Source organism: Populus trichocarpa, chromosome 11 (assembly GCF_000002775.5).
Source record: "Populus trichocarpa isolate Nisqually-1 chromosome 11, P.trichocarpa_v4.1, whole genome shotgun sequence".
Classification (NCBI taxonomy): Eukaryota; Viridiplantae; Streptophyta; class Magnoliopsida; order Malpighiales; family Salicaceae; genus Populus; species Populus trichocarpa.
This window is the reverse complement of record NC_037295.2, coordinates 818054-840954: the sequence shown is the minus strand read 5'-3', so window position 1 is coordinate 840954 and position 22901 is coordinate 818054. Positions and strand designations below refer to the sequence as shown.

Here is a 22901-nt window from a genome sequence, read left to right as displayed (position 1 = left end):
CGGTGTAATAATTACCGACGGACTCACCAACGGAAAACGTCCGTCGGTATACCAGTCGTCGGTAACTTCCATTTCTGTCGCTAAGTCTGTCGCAAATAAAAAAAAACCCACCGATGGAACACCGACGGTCTTACAGACGGATACGCGCGCGCCAAAAAAAATGTTTCCCGCGGGAACATTACCGACAGAATAAATCCATCTGCAATTTCAACGGTGATTACCGACGGAATATCCGTCGGTAATTATGGCATGGCTGGTAATTGTTTAGCAACTCTCTGTAAAATACCGACAGATATTATCCATCGGTAATTATGGCATGGCTGGTAATTATTTGGCAACTCTCTGTGAAATACCGACGGACATTATCCGTCGGTATATCCGTCGGTAGGTATTTAAAATATATATAAAAAATAATTTATTAATAGTAAAAAACCTTAATAAACAAATAAAAATGGATTAAACATTACAAATATAAAAGTAATGTTAAATAATATTCATTACAAATTTAATGTGTTTAAAAAACAAAATTAAACTAGAATAGCGGCGGAGTTGGAGGAGGAGGAGGAGGAGGAGGAGGAGGAGGCTGGTTGTTCCCGGGACCATACGACCAAAAAGAAGCTGCACAAGTATCGTCACCCATCTTTGATCTCATCTCCATGACTATTTGACGGAGCTCATCATAATTCGTCGAGAGTTGTTGATATTGTTGTTTCAACGCAATGAACTCCTCAGACTGGGTGTTCAATACTGATGGAGAGCTTCCAACAGTTGAGACACTACGAGCCGAACGCAAGTTTTCAGCCGTAGTGTTGGAGAGCCCGTAGACCCGATTTTTATCGGGTCCACCAGACGATCCCGCCTCCATCCACAAATCTGGATCGAAATCTGGATGGGTCGACGGATTGTCCCCATATCTCTCCCTCAACCGACTATTATAGTTCTCCTGAAAATTCCGTCGGTAAAAAAATCATCAAATGCAATTCAAGATGCAATTCAATAAATTAATAACTTACAAAATAAAATGAATGAATGAACATACCACGAAGTGCTGAGCACGGTTGTCCACGAACTGCTGCACCCCCTTTTGGCGGTCTTGACTCCGCACATGCGTCTCTACAAACAGCTCCATTGGACTCGGTTCACGTCCAAGAGACGCAGCCTGTAAGGAAAAAATAGGTTGAAAGTTAAATATATTATAAGGAACGACAAATTATTTAACGATATATTTCATTAAAATTAATCTTACCATCCGCTTTGCATGTGCGCTGAATGGGACGGATCCGCCAGTGTGCATGGTCACCGAACCATGAATTTGCCGGTTCCGGTTGTCGGCGCCGGACTGTGAGCGCCGTGAGAACCGCTCTGAGGTCACGTGCTCAATATATGCCGTCCATATTTCCCCCGAGATGAATGGCGGTTTGAATTCCTGCCAAACCGCCACCTCATTCCATCCTTCAAGTCCGTTATCCCTCGTATGTCTTTTTGATTTTTTTTTTTGTGTCATACCAAAAATCACACAACCTACTTCCATAGTAACAAATTAGAATTTAAAACATAAAATTATAAAACAAAAATAAATATTATTTTCGATGTTACCTAGTTGCTGCGTGATTCTCCCATACCCTCCTCACAACATTGTTGTCCACCCTATCCCACTCAAATTTGTTCTGTGTATATAAATAATTCATATAAAATAAAAATAGTACAAGATATAAAATTATAAAAATCATTTATTAAAAATAAGCTGGAAATTAAAAATTAACACCGACCTGAAATCGCTTAAACCATGAATCGATATTAGGTTTCCACTCAGGATGTCTGGAAACCTGGCTCCATTGAAACAATGGAATCTCCATCGACGATTTAAATGCCAATGTTATAGTCCTTGCAGCCTCAATGTTTGTGAACCTGAAATTAAATAAAAGTAGTAATACTAATTAGTTGTTCATAAATTATGTTATAAGTATATATAAAAAAAAAACTAAAACCTAAACAAACTTACATTGAGAGGTCATCCTTCCATTGTGTCTGGTACTTGCGGGTGAATTGACCCCGCTGTGAAGGCACACCGCTTCTGCGCTGTGAAACCGCGCTAAAAGAGGCAGCATCACAAGTTGGCGTAGATTCCTCACCGTGATCAGCACCTAAGGATACGTCCTCCTCGCTGCTAGAAGAACTAGCTGCAACCGTCTTCTGACGACGTGCTGTAGATTTCATTCTACGCATCTACACAAATTTATAAGAATAATTACATAATTAACTTCGATTATTTTAAAAAAAATTCAACAGAGTCTCCCCTATACTAGGGGGTCCCAAGTTATCGACAAAATCATATTACACTTCCAATTTTATTTCACATCCCGATCCAATCATCCTGGATCTCAACCCAACTCATCATCATCAACACAACATTTTATTCAATAACATTATATAATGATATTCAAGTAAAAGAATCAATTTCAACTATGAACATTCATTGTTAAATTGGTACTTAGAGTTACAAACATTAGATTAAAGTCATACATTCAAATTTACGGATTAATATTACATTTCAAGTTTTAGGAGACAAGACTCTTAATTTATAAAAAATTACATGGTCAAAAGCAAAAGGTAACTAAATCAATATTATTCCTAACACGATCGACCCTAATGGACCTCAAAATAGAAATTAACGGGTACACATAAATATAAAAATGTAATAACAAGCAATAACAATGACATGTAAATAATAATATCCTAAATTAAGATAAACTAATTAAATGTAATTCTATATGTATAAATTAACATTTTTAACATAAATTCAACAATAACAATTATAGCAATACAAACAATAATATCCTAAATTAAGATAAACTAATTAAATGTAATTCTATATATATAAATTAACATTTTTAACATAAATTCAACAATAACAACTATAGCAATACAAACAATAATATCATAAAATTAATAAATAAAATTAAAGAACTAAAAAACACTACACAAAACACCATACACACAAAACAAACAATACACAAAACTAAAAAACACTATCTCAATTCAAAATAAATTTGGGAATAAAAAATGCTTACCTTAATAGTGTGTTGAATTTAAGATTTTATCTACAAACAATACACAAAACAAAGAACACCAAAAAAAATAATCATAATTAAAATAAAAAAAATACAAAGATAAAGAAAAAAGAATATATACCTTTTAAAACTACCACCAAAACAATAAAATCCCTTCTAAAAACTAAATATAAACCGAGAGGAGAGGAGAAGATAAATGTAGAAGAAGAGAAACAGAAGCAGAGAAGAAAATGAACCAAATGGGGGGGGGGGATGGGGGGGTTATATATAGAAATTTTTCCGATGGTATTACCGACAAAAATTAATTGTTGTCCGTGGCATTAAATTCCGTCGGTAATACCGTCGGAAATTAATTGAAATGCACACCAAAAAAAGTTCGAAAATCCCGCCAGACTTTTCGATCCGTCGGAAATTCCGTCGGTATTTGTGCAGACGGACACGTGTCAGACATGCGTGCGCTTCAGGATGTGCGTAAATCTGTCGGTGATTCCGTCGGTGTATTACGTCGGTAACTTCGTCGGTATTTGTGCAGACGGACACGTGTCAGACATGCGTGCGCTTCGGGATGTGCGTAAATCCGTCTGTGATTCCGTCGGTAGTATACGTCGGTAACGCCGTCGGTATACCCGTCGGTGATTGTGGCACAATCTCGTAATTGTTTTGCAACTCTCTGTGAAATACCGACGGGTTATAGTCCGTCGGTATACCCGTCGGTGAAACCGTAAATTTTTCTTATTTTTTTATGTAACCCTTTCACAAAATCTTGAATTGCAATCTTACAGCACACACAACACAATAACAAGGGCTAACCATTAAAGAAGAATAAATATTTCATGTTTCAAATTATTACATTATAAAATAAGGCTTTATAACATGTTTAGTTAGTCGGAATTTTCATCTTCTTCCTCTATTGAATTGTTATCATCAGCTTCATCGCACTCTTCAATTTCGTTATCATCTTCTTCAACAACATTCTTTTTCCACTAGTAGAGCTCAAAACAACATTCAACTCCTCTGCGTCAACATCAACAAGACAATTGTTGAAAACACGAAAATTCAAATTTTCTTCTAAGTCAATCGACTGAGCAACTCGGTATGGTTCAACCAACTCACTAGCTTGAAAGACTTCATCTATCACACTTGTGTCTTCATTCTCATCCTGAACAACCTCGACACGACCCTTGGGTTTTGTTTTTAAAAGGATAACCAATCAACTCTTGATCGGTCCTTTCTAAAGAAAGGGGTGTATGTGTAATAAACTTGTTGGCATTGCTTTGCGAAAACAAAGACGTCGTTTACGTTGCGGTGTCTAGCTTTTGAGTTGATTTCAATGAGACCATAGTGAGGATCTACTTTGATTCCTCTGTCAGTTGTGTCATACCAATAGCATTTGAATAAAAACACTCTATTTTGCTCGCTATGATATTGCAGTTCGATGAGCTCTTCCAATCTACCGTAGTAGTCAACTTCAAACTCACTAGAAGTCGATCCTTTAATACAAACACCGCTGCTGTATGTCTTTCTTCCATGCCCGTATTCTTCAGTATGAAAGACATATCCATTGACAAAATACCCATTATAGCACTTGACTTTTCTTTTAGGGCCCAGACATAGTAAAGACAGTGAAATAGCAGCACTACCTCCTATTTGAACCCTTTGGTTAGAAGATACATCGTTACAACATCTTGATGCAGAAACTTTAAATTTTTACACTTCCTGCATGGACACCTAATATCGCCATCAGTAAAATTCCTGGAATAGATGTTGCGAAATTAATAAAACCCTGGACACCGTTACAATAATCCATCCTCCGCAATCCTTGGGGTGAGTCCCGATACATCCATGAACAATCATCCATGACTTCTATTGAACCTCTATAAAACATAACAAAAATATTGGTTTTTCCCGACATTATCCAACAAGCTAAAACAACACTTATGTTAAATATTCATTATCAATTATCAACTATCAACGTTCATACATACAAATTTATACATATATAAATTTACAGAAATCACAACTTCGAAATAGAATTGATAACAATTAAACAAGACTCGTTAAACAAGCTATTAATTATTTATTTCATCACAACGACACATTTAATTCGGTGTAATTCAAACAAAATTTCAACAATTTACAAACAAATATAATTTGACAAAATCTAAAACAAACTATAACAACTACAAAATTATACATTCATACTACAAGTTTCTTTGACAAATAAAAATTAAACAAGTACAAACGTTAACAAAATACATATACTAAAACAATAAAATTCACAATTAAATATTAAAACTAAAAAGGATAGATTTACTTACAAAAAAATGATAAAATCTACAAGAAACGGATATTGTGACCACGTACAAGATATAAGAAACTTGAGTGCTCGTGTTGAGAATAGTGGAGAGTTGGGATGGGTGTTTGGTTGCAGTTTGGGAGGGGAGCTGCAGTTTGGGAGGGGAGAGGTAGGATGGGAAAGAAGAAGAAGGAGAAACAGAGTGTCGGCAGATCGGTGGGCATATAATGGTTTTTTCCGATGGAATCACCGACGGAAGTAATCCGTCGGTGATTCCATCGGTGATTCTGTCGGTGACAGTGCCACGTCACCGTACGACTATCTCAGTTTGAATCCCTCGGTAATTCCGTCGGTAGAATCGTCTGACGTCACCACGCTGTTGCATATTTCCAGACAAACTGTATACCCCGTCGGTATATACCGAAAGTTTCGCCGACGGGTTTAGGCCGTCGGTATATACCGACAGATTTTGAGACGGAATTATGTCAGTCGGTAATTATTACCGACGGAATTTTTCCGTCGGTAATTCTGTTGGTTTTCTCCGGTTTTCTGGTAGTGATTAAAACAATGTAGCTTACCTTAGGTAGGGCGTATTTGGGTGCTAATACCTTTCTTTTACGCAACCAGTCTCCGTACCCGATCTCTAAGACTAGTTAGGGTTTCTAGTGATCAGAATACTAGATGACGACTCCCTGTCCATATTTTACTGATAAGAGACAAGAATTCCTTGTCTCTCCACAGTTGCCAGATAGACCCCATTTATACATTTTTCCTTGAGGGTGGACGATTGCAGCGACGCCGCACACGTGCGACAAATGGTTGTCACATAAGATACAAAGAGTCTGAGTTGTTACAGTTGACAAAACAAACCGACATGAATTGAAAGCTGAAAGGTTTATCAAAAGCTTAAACTTAAACAAGACTGGACAAGGATCCCCTCGTTGGCATGATGACGACATCAGGTCCCTAAAATCCATGAATAAACGACCATTGCCACCCCGTGAAGGGCAAGTCCACATTAAATCTGCATTTTCCTTGTTGATAACATTATTACTTGTGCATGATTGCATAATTTTGTAAACTAGTTTGATATAGAATTTGCGTGTCGGCGATTCCATTAGGAAATTCATCGGGGATAATAAACCAATTATTGACGGTTAGTTTGTTAGTGATCCATCAGTAATATTTACCGACGCATTGGTTGACAAAAAAATAGTCAGCAAATATTTGTTTTTTGTCGTGAATATATTATGTCAGCTAATCTACCGATAGGTAACTTTATCGACCGAATTATCAATAAATCTAAAATCCTTGATGAGAAACTCTCCTATGAAAAATCTTCATCGGTAATTTATATCCTGACAAAAATATATTTTAAATGCATATGAAATATTCCGTCGGTGAAAAATCAATTTTTTGATTGTGATTTGACTTCAACAATTAATTAATAATAATAAAACTTGAATTTTGACAACTCTATAATAAAGACTTTTATTTCCTTTATAGCTTATTCCCTTGCAATTTTAACAACTCAATAATAATAATAATAATAATAATAATAATAATAATAATTATTATTATTATTATTATTATTATTATTATTAATTAAAAAAAACATGATTCTTGAAATATCTCAAGAAACCATTAAGGGAGTTGGTTTTTTTTTTTTAATTAGTCGTATTAAAGTGTTTAAATTGGAAAGGAAGTTAATTCCTTTATTAAAGAGATAGTAGAGTATTTCTTGATTAATGCCATTCCCTTACTATCATGCCAAATAGCTTTACTTGATAAACTAGCCATTGGAATTTATTCTCTAACTTGTTTCTTACTTATGGAATTCAATAGCCATCAACTTGTGGAATTTATTTTTCTAACTTGATTTTTACTTCAGAATTAATGTCAAAAGCCATAAAAATTTGGCACCAAAATTTTCTACGCATAATTGGTCACGCCTCGACATTCCGACTTTCTTCTTCCGATTCGAGTCAAGAGCCATCAACTTGTGGAATTTATTTTCCTAACTTGATTTTTACTTCAGAATTAATGTGAATAGCCATAAAATTTTGGCACCAAACTTTTCTATGCATAATTGGTCATGCCTGGACATTCCGACGTTCTTCTTCCTATTCTGGTCAAGAGCCATCAACTTGTGGAATTTATTTTCCTAACTTGATTTTTACTTCAGAATTAATGTCAATAGCCATAAAATTTTGGCACCAAAATTTTCTATGCATAACTGGTCATGCCATGACATTCCGAATTGGAAGCAGAAAAGTCGGAATGTTAAGGGATGACCAGTTAAGGGATGGAAAGCTGGTGGTGGCTTTGGAAAAAAGGCAGAGCTTTATTTGTGGCAGTGTATAGTAGTGCTCGACTAAGTGTTTCATGGCTCTGCTTCTTCTTCATGCTATCATTGATGTTCATCATTTGTCCTCTACTTTTTCAGGTCTTGTAGCTGCAGTTTTTCTTGCTTGATTTAGAGGGGCGCTGCTGGATTAGTGTTTGAGTGTTGCAGCTTTCCTTCTTCATTTTTTTTTTCTTCCCCTGCTTGCTTCCTTATGGGTTCTGTTTTGTTGCTCCAATTTTTTTCTCTTTGGTCTTGCTTAATCTGTCTTTGTGGTTTGCTCTTTTAATGAAAGATTGATGACTTTGCTTTTGCCTTTTTCTTTTTTCCAGTTTATTATATCTTTAACAGCTTCCATTCTTCCTTTTGAGTTGTTGGTTAGGTTTCTTTGTTGAAGTTCGATCTCTTTAGGCAGATTCGCTTCTGTATTTTTTTTATTTTGCCTTCTTTTTTCCCCTCCCATATGTTTATGCCCAAATTGAGGCATTGTTTGCTGTGTTTTCCCTACAATGTTTGTTTAAATTCAGGAGATGGTTCGTGTTTATGTAGATTTTTGTGTAGAAATTTCTTCATCCCTGTCATGTTAAATAATTTAAGGGTTTCAAACTCTTTATAGTTTATACTTAACGAGATTGTTCGAAGCATGGTCGAAGGGAAAATTTCCCACCTGCTACTGTGGGAATATAACAATGGCTTCTGTTACTCAGTCAAAAATAAAAGAGTGAATACCATAAGCATGGGTATTGCTAGAGCTAGGAATTCAATATCAATACTTTTGCTTGAATGTCATTTATGGTTGATGACTTCTTTTTTTCCCTTTTCACAGTTTGGGTGTTAGATTGGAAGGCAGCAACACACCAGCTTTTTGGATATATAGTCGCCTTGATGCCCTACTCTCGATTCAGTTCATATGGCTGATTTCTATAGTTTTAATCTTTGAGCAATTTAAATGCAGTAAGTGCGAAGTGTTCTTCAACCAATACTACCAGTAGGTGTTTTCAGCTTGAACATTGTGAAAAAATAGATATCAGTTCTGGATTGTGCTTTAAGTGTAGGTCTGCTTAGAAGTTGAGATGAGAAGATGAAGGCTTAAGCTGAAGCAGACCATGGAAATGTACAGCAGTACAGCTTGCAAAGAAGCACTTTCTGCAAAAACGAAAGTAGTTCCATTTCATCATCAACTGCACAAAAAAATTGAAAGAAGTTCGCTGTCATTGAACTCAATCCTGCATTTGAACATGGACTCAGTTGGCTCAGGAAGGAACTTAACTGAAGATATCAATGTCTCACAATTGAAGATATCAACGTCTCCAAAGATTACCCCTGCGAAGTGCGGGCATCAAATCTAAGTGTATATATATATATTTATATAAAGGTTCATAAAATTTTCTTCACGTACGGCTCATGAACTTTTTTTCATTCAAACCCGCTGGGGCTAAAAGCCTATCATGGACCCACATTGTTATTGTGTGTATATATATATATATATATATAAAAACACGATGTTCAAGAATTGTCAGCATATTTTAAAGCATGAAAAGTTTTTTGCTACACAAGTCATAAATCATGTTTTATCCAATAAAATGGTTTAATTTAATATCTGATGAAAAAAACAACGACAACAAATTTATTAAATCCAAAGAGAAAAGGTGATACTTGCAGGGAAAAAAATTACCAAAAAGAAAAAAAATTAAAAAATTGAATAAAAAAAAACTCAATATCAAAAGAAAAAATTAAAAAATATAACAAAATAACAAAAAAATAGAATTGAGTCCATTCGAGTTAACATGACAAACTCCCAACTCGAGTCATGATATTGGGCCATCCTTATAGAAAAAAAATAAAAAAAAATAAAAAGGTTCAATTTTTAAAAAATCAATGTTGAAAAATGAAATTGAAAAATAAAATCAGTGTAAGAAAGATAAAAATAAAAGAGCGATCTCAATTCGGGTTAATATTGGATACCTTGATCCAGGTTAACATAACAAAATGACCGCATTGAAAAAAAATTATGAAACCCAATTCTCAACAATCAAATTGTTGAAGAATAAAATAAAAAAATTAATTTTAAAAAGGAAAAAAAGCAAAAAAAATCATTGAAATGAATGAGGACCAAATATGTCACAAATAAAATAAAATAAAATAATGTAAAAGGCCTGAGCCAATCTAAGTTAGCATGATAAATTTGCCGTAGGTCGTGATGTTGGATTATCCTCATAGAAAGCACTTCAAAAAAATAAAGAAGTTCAATCCTTAATAAATCTAATATTGAAAAATAAAATTAAAAACAAAGATTGTTGTAAAAAAAGACTAATGTCAACCCATGCTAACATTTAATATTCGTGACCTAGGTCATAAGATCAAGATCAATGCACTAAGAAAAATCACACAAAACCAAAATATTATCAACCAAATCAATGTTAGAGGATAAAATAAAAAAATCAATTTATTATATAAAAAAAAATGGGATTAAATTGAAATAAAATGGGATTTTAAAAAAAATCCAGAGTTATTATAAAAAAAATCCAAAGAAAAAATAAAATGAAATAAAATGACGGGGGATTAAATTGAAGAAAAAAAAATTCAATTAAGAAAAGGATATTAAAAAAATAGTAATTAAAAGAATGATGATCATATTTGATATAAAATTAAATATAGCTAAATGATAAGAGATGAAATTATTAAAAAAAACAATAAAAAAAAAGATTCAAAATAAATAAAGACCAATCAAAAGAATGATGGCTACAATTGAAAGAACAACAAAATGGGAGGATAACTTTGAGTTTTTGCTTTACCAATGCAAATCCCGAGGAGATGTGAGAGAAAAGAAAGGGGAGGAGGAAAACAAATTCCATTACGGCCAAACCGCCACGAATCACGCCATATGCATCACCTTATCGATTGCGCCACCATTAACGGTTTAGAGGATATGGTGGTTGCTTGTTTTTTACTGCTGGAAGATACCACACACACTGCCTAAATGGTGCAAGTGGTGTCCACTTGATGGCGCATTTGTTGCGCGTGTTAGCTACTTTTTTATATATTTTTTTATATTTATTAAGAGATTAATTTGCTCCTTTTTCAAATTAATTATAAAAAAAACATGATAGAAATATAAGAAAATCCTTTGACGACAATTTTAGTGTTTTTGTTTTTTAAAGCAATGTAGTTATTTTACTATGCTAGAGAAGGGTATGAAAATTAAAAAGCCCCTTGACCTCGATTTTGTTTTTTTTTAAATATCTTTAAATGTAATTGAGTTATTTCAATGTACATCTAAAATGTTCTAATTAAGACTTATATTTGCTCTTAATTAATATGATAATAACAAACGTGTTCGATGAAAAAAACTATGATCTTATCCCTAATAATTACACTGTAGCAAATAATGTGATCCATAGGAAAAGGTTATCTTATTCCAATGCGCGCTTTTATATTTGTAATTTAATTTTTAATTTTTTTAATTAAAAATATTTATAGTTGTTTTTGTAAATCTGACTAATTGAATTTGAAATATCTATTTTGAAAGTACTTTTTAACCCACTCTCAAATCGAAATTTCATGATTCATTTGTGCTCTTAATCTTGAAGTTACCTTTCTTAATTTTGGAAAAAAGAATTTTCAAAACAGAAGTTTTGAAATAAGCCTACAGTACTATACGTAAGTACACAGGTAAATACGTAAGCTTATAGTTTGGCAACCAAAATGTTGAACATATTGAACATCCTGGATTCGTAGTCTAATGTTTAAAATGTTAAGCTAATATTCTTGAATGGTATAGCTTAACTGGTCAAATTTTAAATTTATTTTTTAAAAATTATTAATTCGAGTTTTATAAATTTTAGAATCACTAGAGGTTTAAATAATCATTAATTTCAAGACCCGTTAGATTAATCAAGGTATATCCAAATATTTAAATAATAATTAAAAAAATATAGAGCTAATTAATTTAATAAAATCAATATTGTAAAGGCAAGTGAGACAGTGCTTTTGTAACGGTTTGTCAAAGACGAAGTCCTTGCTTGAGAACATGGAACGATGAAACTTGTGCCAAACACGTTAATTGGATGAATGAAAAAGAGTTGAATTTGTAAGAATATGTTTATTTTAATTTATATTTTGAAAATATTTTAAAAAATAATTTTTTTTATTTTAAACTAATATTTTAGTTTTTAAATTGTTTTGATGTATTGATATAAAAAAAAAATATAATAAACTATAAATTATAAATGAGAGAGAGAGAGAGAGAGAGAGGTAGTAACCCTTAGTATGAATTGTAGGAATGATATAGTTTACTAGGAGAAAGGAAATTGCTGGTATGCTGAAGGGGAGATTCACTTAGTATTATTCTAGTTTGTTGACGAAAGCATCAGATCAGCCCTTCTGATGGGTTGCCGCAATCTATGACTCTTTGGTTCTGTTTAATTAATGAGCCAGACTTTACGAGGGTGACCTAAGTATGTTTATGTACTTTGGTTTGGTGTGATGTGTCCCTCCGCCATCATTGCTTTGCTTTGAAAAACTTCTATCTAATTATTTTGTCAGCTTGGACAAGCCTCTTCAATATTTATTATAGTAATAAATCTTCCTTTCTGCTGGCGTGTCCAGGTTTTGATCCAACCTCCCCCAAGTTTAATATTTTGAAAGTTTACACTTTACAGAGTTATTTTGATTAATAGTCGTTTTTAAAAATATTTTTTTATTTCAAATTATATTAAAATTATATTATATTATTTTTTAAAATTTATTTTTGACATCAGCACATCAAAATAATATTAAAACATGAATACAATTAATTTAAAATAAAAAAAAAATAAAATTTTTTTAAAAAACTTTTAAAATATACATATAAATTGACTCTTATGTTTAGGAACTCCAATGAAATCGTGTTTTTTAAGAATTTGATTTTTAAAAAAATTAATTATTGTTTTGATGTATTGGTATTAAAAATAATTTTTAATAAAAATAATTTTAAAAAATAAATATTATCATGTTTTTATACTGAAAACCCATCCTCTGCCCCTTTTATTATTATTATTATTATTATTATTTTATTAGCGTTGGGTGTCCGAGCCAGCTTGCGCGTACCACGACTATTCCTCACGGCCCACTGAATATCCTGCAAGCCCATTGAGCAGGTAAGACACCGCGGAGGTGACAGGCATGCACATAAAAGATCGAACTCGGGACGGGAGCAAGGCAATCCTCACGATTAACCACTGAGCTCAACCCTCAAGTGCCTTCTTTTTTTATTTTTAATTGTGTATTAAGTGGTTTCAAGGGGGGCCAAGCTTTGATTTAGCAAGGCACCTTCGCTAGGGTCAAATTTTTGTTGGGAACCATATCTGTCTTTTCTTTTGTCATCTGCTAAAATCCAATGTTGCCCATCTTTTCATGTCCTGTACTCTTAACTATGGGGTATAGTTGTACTGATGGAGGAATATTTATCATCGTTTGTAAATACAGTCTTTTAACCTTGAAGATTTCGGTTCGTGCTCTTATACTTTTGTTTTTGCCATCTCCTCCACCTGGTAATTAATTAGTGGGAAAGAGATGTTTAGATCAAATTTGCTTATGGAGTTGATCACACGACATGAACGGACATCCTTGCCTCCTTTTCTTTCCATGTGAAGCCGATGTCATAACAGCTCTTGCATAAATTGATTAGATGCTAACATTGTAGTTAACTGTGATCCTGCGGCGGCTAAAGAAAAAACTACACCTTAGTTGTCTATTTTTGTGTTTTTTCTTCCAAACTTTACCTAATTAACTAATTTTTTCAAAGCGTAACATGGTTTAATTGATTTTGATTATAAGGCCGTATATATTGAATTGGACCACTCCACTAATATCTAGTAGCTGCACACAGATTATAATATGAAACCATGCAATTCCCTCCAAGTTCAACTTGTTGATCGCCCATAATCTTGCATCCTTCGTCTCTATAAATACCTCTTTGAGCCCTCTTTTCTTCTCCACCCTAAGCGTTCATATTTTCACTAGTTGAGTCTCCTCAATCTCGCAACTCTTTTACTTTTCTTTCTTACTAATTTATACAAACAACATGAAGTCTCTTACGATATACTTGTTGCTAGCTATGCTCATGGCCTTAGCTTATACTCTATCTGCTACAACTGAAGAAGACTCGTTCGTGGCCATCGAAAATGATGATGATTCCACAAACGAGGATGAAAATACTGATCTTCCCTGGCTTGGTACCCAAGAAACAACATCTTCTTTGCGAGGGGCAAACCGGTTTCTAGCTCAGAAAACTCGGGCTGCCATGACATGCAATAAGTACCCTAGGGTTTGTCGTGCCAAGGGCAGCCCCGGGCCGGATTGCTGCAAGAAGAAGTGTGTGAATGTGCTGACAGACAGGCTTAACTGTGGAATGTGTGGTAAGAAGTGCAAGTACGCTGAGATATGCTGCAAAGGTGATTGTGTGAAGCCAATGTCTAACAAGAAGCATTGTGGGGGTTGCAACAACAAGTGCAAGAAAGGGAATGCATGTGTGTATGGAATGTGTAGTTATGCATAGAAATATAGAGCCAATACGTACTGGATCGAATGAGCAGAAGGTAGAGCTATTAATTAATTGCTGGAAATGCATGATCATAGGGATTTCGATAGGGATTATTTATTCTTTTTATATGATATCATAATGTATGTAAATCCCATATATATCCATCATTCTTGATTTATTTGAAGTTTACATTGTGCTTACATTGCTTTGCAAGGTGTATCGTTTAGTACGTATATGTACAAGAATATAAAATTTCAAGTGAAAGCTGCCTTTTTTTAGAGTATTTATTTCATGATTCTTAATATATTACAGGTGAAATAAGTGACCTATTTTTATGTAGAATTATAAAAATTTAAACAATTTTTTTTTTAAATGAGATTTTTTATATATAATTGCAAGTTAAATTCCATAGTGGTAAATTAGTTCATCGATAATATCTTGATTATTATAAAAAAAATTACAAATTAAATTTAAAACTGCATACATTAAGAATCAAGTCCCTATTATTATTTAGCAAATATTCCATAATTAGTTGTAGTTATCTACTTGCATGCGATGTCAATATCAAATTTACTACTTCATCTTTTATCTTGATTTTGATTTGGGGAAGAAATACAAGATAGAAGCTTGAAGTTTAAACTAGTACGTACTCCATTAAGGAGAGGTCTACACAAAGATGTAACAAGCAACTCAGCTTGAAGTTGGGATGAGTTCTCGTCAACCCAAGAGAAGCTAGTAAACATTGACTGGCTATGGTGGGCTAGCTAGACATTTTATTTTTATTTTTTTGGTAGAAAAAGGAGCCTAAGCCTAGAAGAAATAGAAGAAAGAGATTACATATATGTGACAGAAATGAGGTAAAGGTAGGCCAGACGTTTAAGGTTTGAAGATTATATTTCCTAATGTGATAAGGTCAAAAGAAAGAAACTACGAGAAAGTGCTTCCATAACGGTTTTTCAAGTTTGTCAAACATGCATGCAGGGTTATAATTTATGCCCTTTTTAAAAAAAATGAATTCCGAAAAAGTAAATTATTTTCTGATATTTGATAGTGTAATGAAAAATAAATTAAAAAATATTTTCCAGTATTTGGTTATGTCATGGAAAATAAGCTGGAAAATAACTTATTAATGTTTTATTTTTCTCAAGTTTATTAAAATAATGAGGAACAAATTTTACAAATTAAAAAGTTGAATGAGAATGAAATTGAAAAAAAATATAATTTCATAAATTATCTCAAATAAAATAAATAATAATCAAAATAATAGAAATCAAATCTAAAAAATAAAAAAAAATGAAAGATGAAAAAATTAAAATAATAATAATTAACATTTCATAAATTATTTCAAAAAAAAATAACAATCAAAAGAATGAGGACCAAATTTGATAGATAAAAAATTTCAATAAAAAAAATGATAAGAAAAAAGCAAATAACAATTATAAAAATGAGGACCAAAGTTAATATAAAAATGAAATTTTAAGAGATGAAATTGAAAAATAAATATTCAAAATAAAATATATATAGCAATTAAAAGTTCAAGAATCAAATTTGATATAATCAGCAAATAATATGATATTTCTAAATTTTTCACAACTTCCAGAAAGTGTATTCCGCCCAAATTTTCCAGGAAAACACTTTCCTGGAAACCAAGCCAAATTTTCCTTTGACTGAAAAGTGTTTTCCGTTGACCAACTTTTCTAATGTTAAACAAACACAGGAAAGTTTGAAAAGTGGTTTCCCGAAAAGTAAATTCCAGGAAACAAACAAAGCAGACGATTTGTATGAGAAAAATGGAACAGGAAGTTAAACAAGGGCTAAAAATGGTCACTTTATTAATTAAACAACTAAATGAGTGTTTTATCTAACTTTTACTGTAGATTTATTATTGTCACATAGAGTAATTATAACTGTTGTCGCACGTGTACGGCGTTGCGGCGATCGCCCACCACCTATCACTATCATGTGTGGTATGATATCTATTCCGGAAAATATGAGGAGACAAGGAATTCTTGTCTCTTATCGGTGAAAAAAAAATGGAATGGAGTCGCCACCTAGTATTATGGCCACTAGGAACCCTAACTGGTTTAAGAGATTAGGTACGAAGACTGGTTGCGTAAAGGGAAGGTATTAGCACCCCAAATACGCCCTACCTAAGGTAAGCTGCATTGTTTTATTTGTCTGATCAAAATCTAAGGTTTGGTCGTGTTTTCTAATTGTTGATCATGTCTATCTAAGATTCAAGAAAAGCCCCCCTTAATAAGAAGGTTCTTATCTTAATGGGGTAGAACCTAACCATTCTAACATTGAAAAAAGATTTAATATCCGGAATACGTATTACGTGTAATATCGTACCCTAGATACTAAAAGACAAACAAAATAAAATTTTTGTTGTTTTTGAAATTTTGGCCAATGTTCTCTTGATTTTAATAAACTGGTTATTAAAACCAAAATGCATGCTAAAACATTGTTTTTTGGTGTATAAAAAACACAATATGATTTTTTTTTTAGCTTTGAGACACTTGACCGTATGCACAAAAACATTTTTTTTTTGTATTTTGAAAGTTTTGACGAAAACCAGGTATTTTAATATCGGATTTGTATCTTTACGATAAAAAATACAGACCGATATCAATCAAAATGGCTTAAAACAAATACGCGGGGAAATCATCATTTCTTCGAAAATATATATTTTTTCTTTTTTAAAACAAAAATATAATGAAATGAACTGGGCTGGGCCTGTATTGGCCCAGCTACAAGGCTGGACTCAGCCCAGCCGCGTGGGCTGGGCTGATGTTCCAGCCCACCATATAAGCTGGTTACTATGCATGAGCACAGTAACCAGCCAACTCTGCATTTGCTGCAGAACGTGATTTATTCACGTTCTGCATGCAAATGCAAGCGAGGTTAACAACAGGGAAGAGGGAGGCGCAGTTACCTGGAGCGGTGGCGAAGCTGGCGGCAGTGGAGGCGGCAGGGGTGGTGTTGTAAGCGGCGGCTGTTTTCTTTCCTTCTCTCTTTTCTCCTCTTCTGTCCTCCCCCTCTGTTTCTCCTCCTGTCTTCTCTTTCCCTCTCTCTATTATGTTCCTCTTCTCCCTCTCTGGTTCTGCTGGCGTTGACAGCGTTGATGGTGGCAGAATGGCGGTGCTGTTGTGGCGGTGGAGAGGAAGCACAGCGGTGGTGCCCAGGTGGTGAGGAACGGTCCTTCTTCTTCTCTGTGCAGTGACGCCCAGTCTCTGTTCTTCTCTTCCCCACGTATGCTTTCGCTTTCTCTCCTTTGTCTCCCCCAAAAACGTCCCCCCTTCTGTAATGTAGCAAATTGTCAACATTTTTTCTCAACAACCATCAACCACCCTCTCCTTTTCAACCACCCTCTCCTTTTCAGCCATTATATTTATGCTTTCCTTTCTCCTGTAAACGTGTGTGAGAGATACAGAAGACAGAGAGACGAGAGAAGGCATAGAGACAGTGCAAGTGTGTGCAGAGAGAGGAAGACAGTGCAACTGTGAGAGTGAGTGCAAGTGCAGATTTGAAAGAAACGAGTGTAAGAGTGAAACACTGGGTTTTGTGGGGTTGTATTGGGTTGAGTTGAGTGTTTGTATCATTCCTCCATTAATATACAATCTGCTGCCTCCGTGGACGTACCCGGTTTTGGGGAACCACGTAAATCTGCTTGTTTGTGTTTTATTTGTGTTTGCTTTCGGTCCAGTATGCACAACAAATTGGTATCAGAGCATTAGGGAAGCTAGAACACTGAAAAAACACGTTTTTCAGCTCTCTGTTCAAAGTTGCAGAATTTTCAAAGTTTTCAGATCTTCATTTTGACTAGCTGTGGAGATTCCTCTCGTCGATACGAGTCCGGCTATATAAAGATCATCGAAATCGGAGTTGAAACGAGCCCTATAGAGCTCACCGAAGTTTCGCCGGAAAACTGCCGGGAAAACCAATTAGTGCCGGAATTCTCGCATGAGAAGACAGCCACGTCATCTGACACATAGGCGCTGAGTCATCATCCACGTCAGCAATAGAGGGTCCACATCGCCCTGTCATCAGCCACGTCATCAGACACGTCATCCAACAGTGACAGAATATTCTCTTGACAGAATAAGAATATTCCGTTAGCAGTAAGAGAATATTCCCGTGACAGAATATTCTTTATCAGAGACAGAATATTCCTTCCCTGAGTCAACTCGGTCAGATTGGTTTTTTGGCCAACTCAGTGATTTTTTGACCCGTTTTAGGCCGAGTCAAGCTTGTTCCTAGCGTTTTCAACCATTCCTGACGCAACCGTGGTGTCCGTTTTGTGAAACAGCACACTGAAGTTACTGTTTTGGCTCTTTTGAGCACAAAAGTGCGTGTTTTAACAAGTTCGGGAGTCCATTTATAATCCAAAGACGTCTTAATGGCTGATATTCCAGAAGAAAAATCAGCAGGAAATGCTAGTATACCTCCATAATACATCCCGGTATCGAGTACCAAATTTGAGGTGGAGAAGTTTGATGGGAAAGGTAATTTTGGCATGTGGAAATGTGAAGTCATGGATATGCTTGTCCAAATGAATTTGGATTTCACTCTAGAAGATAAACCGGAGGATCTGGATGATAAAAGCTGGGAAAGGATAAATCAGTTGGCTTGCAGTTCCATCCGACTTTGTCTTATAAAGGATCAGAAGTACGCCTTTTCAGAACAAAACTCTGCAAAGGAATTATGGCAAGCACTGGAGGACAAGTTTATGAAGAAGAGTATAGAGAATCGTCTCTACTTGAAGAAAAGGATCTTCCGTTTTCAGCACAAGAAAGGTACTTCTATGAATGAGCATCTAAATGATTTCAATAAAATGATAGCTGATTTGAAGAATTTAGATGTGGAAATTGATGATGAAGATAAAGCTCTGCTATTATTGAATTCACTGCCTGACACATATGAACATCTCGTCACCACTTTACTGTATGGTAAAGAAAAGATTAAATTCATTGATGTGTCCAATGCTTTGGTGAACAATGAGTATCGGAAGAAGGACCAAATTGTTCACAAGGAGTCAACGTCAGAAGCATTGACTGTTAGAGGCAGAACAAACCCCAGAAGATTTCGAGGGCGAGGGAGATGTCACTCAAAATCTAGAGGAGAATCATCAAACAGACGATATCTTGCAAAAGATGAGTGTGCCTTTTGTCACAAAAAAGGGCACTGGAAGAAAGATTGTCCAATCAAGGGCAACAAGGAAAAAGACGAACCAACTGTGAACGTTGCACGAGATGAGGATGAACGAGACTCTGCATTCATGGTCTCATCACCAGAAAACCATTCTGGTGAATGGATTCTTGATTCTGCATGTTTCTATCACATGTGCCCTAACAAGCACTTATTCTCGAGACTCGAGGAGTTCGATGGAGGAGTTGTGTTGATGGGTAATGATGATGTTAGTGAGATCAAAGGGATTGGGACTATCCATCTGAAGATGCATAATGGGGTAGTCAAGACACTAACAGATGTACGGTATGTACCTAATTTGAAGAAAAATCTCTTCTCACTTGGAGTCCTAGAATCCAGTGGTTATAAGATTATCATGCATGGTGGAGTCTTAAGAGCAATCCGTGGTGCATTAGTTGTCTTAAGAGGCACGAGGAAAGGAAACTTATATTTCCTGGATGGATCTACAGTTACTGGTACAACAGCTGTCTCCAAGAGCATAGAAGATGATGAAGCATATAATTCCAGACTTTGGCACATGCGTTTAGGGCATGCTGGTGAAAAGGCTTTGCAAGGATTAGTCAAGCAAGGTCTATTAAAAGGCGCCAAGACTGGGAAGCATGGGTTCTGTGAGCATTGTGTTCTTGGAAAACAGACAAGGGTCAAGTTTGGCACTGCAGTACACAACACAAAAGGGATCCTAGATTATGTTCACACAGACATATGGGGACCTTCAAAGAATGAATCACTTGGAGGTAATCGTTGGTTTGTTACTTTTATTGATGATTTCTCAAGACGAGTATGGGTGTACATGATGAAACACAAGGATGAGGTCCTTGATATCTTTCTGAAATGGAAGAAAATGGTGGAGACTCAAACTGGAAGGAGGGTTAAGACTTTTCGGTCAGATAATGGTGGTGAGTACACTTCAGATCCTTTCTTTGAAGTTTGTCAGGATGAAGGGATCAAGCGACATTTTACTGTTCGCAAAACACCACAACAGAATGGAGTAGCGGAACGCATGAACCGCACATTGGTGGAGAAAGTCCGATGTATGCTATCACATTCGGGACTAAGCAAAGTGTTCTGGGGCGAGGCATTAAGTTATGCTCGTCATATTGTTAACCGGTTACCTTCAGCAGCATTAAATGGAAGAACCCCCTTAGAGGTATGGTCAGGCTCTCCTGCAAATGATTATGACTCTATGCGTATATTTGGTTGCTCAGCATATTATCATGTTACTGAGTCCAAGCTAGATCCTAGAGCCAAGAAAGCTATATTTTTAGGCTTTAGTGGAGGAGTAAAAGGCCATAGACTCTGGTGTTCTGAATCAAAGAAAGTGATCTTGAGTAGAGATGTCACTTTTGATGAGTCTGGCATGTTACAACAAGAGAAATCACAGGAGAAGGAAAAACAGTCTGGTGATGCACAACAGGTGGAGTTGGAGACTTCAGTCATTCCTATAAAGACTGTTCAGACAATCCCTACTGAAGGAGATTCAGATGAAAGTTCAGATGAAGAGGATGCAACAACTCCAGCAACCACTCAACAAGAATCCATTGCAACGAGTAAACCAAAAAGGGTCATCAAGAAACCTGCTCGGTATTGTAACATGGTGGCTTACGCACTTCCGGTGATTGATGATGGAATCCCCTACACCTACAAAGAAGCAGTACAGAGTGTAGAAAGTGCAAAATGAAAAGAGGCAATGGATGAAGAGATGAAATCTCTCCACAAAAATCAGACTTGGGATTTGGTACAACTCCCTAAAGGAAAGAAGACAATTGGTTGCAAGTGGGTATATGCCAAGAAGGAAGGTAATCCTGGAAAAGACAACATCCGATTCAAAGCGAGATTGGTAGCAAAAGGCTATGCTCAGAAGGAGGGGATAGATTATAATGAGGTATTCTCTCCAGTTGTTAAGCATTCATCAATCCGTATTCTGTTAGCCTTGGTTGCACAGTTTGATTTGGAGTTAGCCCAACTTGATGTGAAAACTGCCTTCCTACATGGAGATTTGGAAGAGGAAATTTACATGTCTCAGCCAGATGGTTTCAAAGTCACTGGAAAGAGAATTGGGCTTGTAAACTGAAGAAGTCATTGTATGGATTGAAACAATCTCCTCGCCAGTGGTATAAGCGATTTGATAAGTTCATGGCAGAACATAGATACACAAACTTCTTGATGGTTCTTTCATCTATTTGCTCTTATATGTGGATGATATGTTGATCGCATCGAAGAGCAAGGTGGAGATTGATAGACTGAAAGCTCAACTGAGAACTGAGTTTGAAATGAAGGACCTTGGAGAAGCTAAGAAGATTCTTGGCATAGAGATTCAGAGAGATAGAAGAAAAGGCACAGTCTGTTTGACACAGACCCAATACTTGAAGAAAATTCTACAGAGATTTGGGGTAGATGGTAAGACCAAGCCTGTAAGCACACCTTTAGCTCCTCATTTTAAGCTAAGTGCTTCAATGTCTCCACGCATAGAGGAAGAGCGCAAACATATGGCTCAAATTCCTTATGCAAATGCAGTTGGTGCATTAATGTATGCAATGGTTTGTACGAGACCAGATATTTCACATGCTGTCAGTATGGTGAGCAGGTATATGCATGATCCGGGAAAGGGTCACTGGCAGGCAGTTAAGTGGATTCTACGATACATTCATGGCACAACTGATATTGGTTTGAAGTTTGAGAGGGATGATAGACTCGGACAAAATTTAGTTGGTTATGTGGACTCGGACTATGCTGGTGACTTAGACAAGCGTCGTTCCACAACAGGCTACGTGTTTACACTTGTTAAAGGGCCTGTAAGTTGGAGGTCAACGTTACAATCAACAGTAGCTTTGTCAACAACTGAGGCAGAGTACATGGCAGTAACAGAAGCTTTCAAGGAAGCTATTTGGTTACATGGGTTGATTGAAGATTTGGGAATTGATCAAGAGCACGTGGATGTCCATTGTGATAGTCAAATTGCTATTTGTCTTGCAAAGAATCAGGTTCATCATTCCCGCACCAAGCACATCGATGTTCGATTTCATTTTGTTCGAGAAATTATGGATGAAGGGGATATTCTGCTACAGAAGATTGGTACCGCAGATAATCCAGCTGACATGCTCATAAAATGTGTCTCAGGGATCAAGTTCCAACATTGTTTGGACTTGGTCAACATTCTCGGTGTTGAGCACCTTCAGGGTGCAGCGCCATACGGCGCGTTAGAGGCAGCATTGATTGATCACGAGGATTGAATGGAAAAATCTTGCCAAGGTGGAGATTTGTAGCAAATTGTCAACATTTGCAAATTGTCAACATTTTTTCTCAACAACCATCAACCACCCTCTCCTTTTCAACCACCCTCTCCTTTTCAGCAATTATATTTATGCTTTCCTTTCTCCTGTAAACGTGTGTGAGAGATACAGAAGACAGAGAGACGAGAGAAGGCATAGAGACAGTGCAAGTGTGTGCAGAGAGAGGAAG

The 22901-nt window shown here is 35.6% G+C and overlaps 1 protein-coding gene and 1 non-coding gene across 3 annotated transcripts; both read left to right on the top strand.

The window, feature by feature from the left end:
* Nucleotides 1-7674: 7674 nt before the first annotated feature.
* LOC112323370 (uncharacterized) lies at nt 7675-9188 on the top strand. 2 transcript variants are annotated; one of them, XR_008056859.1, is made up of 3 exons: nt 7675-7813; nt 8538-8665; nt 8767-9188. It is a non-coding gene; the product is annotated as an uncharacterized LOC112323370 (transcript). The 2 variants fall into 2 exon arrangements; XR_008056860.1 differs by having other exon boundaries at nt 7675-8665.
* A 4437-nt stretch (nt 9189-13625) lies between these two features.
* On the top strand, nt 13626-14494 carry LOC18102854 (stigma-specific STIG1-like protein 1). The gene has a single exon (XM_024592257.1). The coding sequence runs from the start codon at nt 13776-13778 to the stop codon at nt 14247-14249; it is 474 nt and encodes a 157-aa protein (XP_024448025.1). The 5' UTR covers nt 13626-13775; the 3' UTR covers nt 14250-14494.
* Nucleotides 14495-22901: the final 8407 nt, after the last annotated feature.

Excerpts from the sequence above, each read along its gene's own strand:
- LOC18102854 (XM_024592257.1), top strand. The coding sequence starts at position 13,776 with ATGAAGTCTCTTACGATATACTTGTTGCTAGCTATGCTCATGGCCTTA.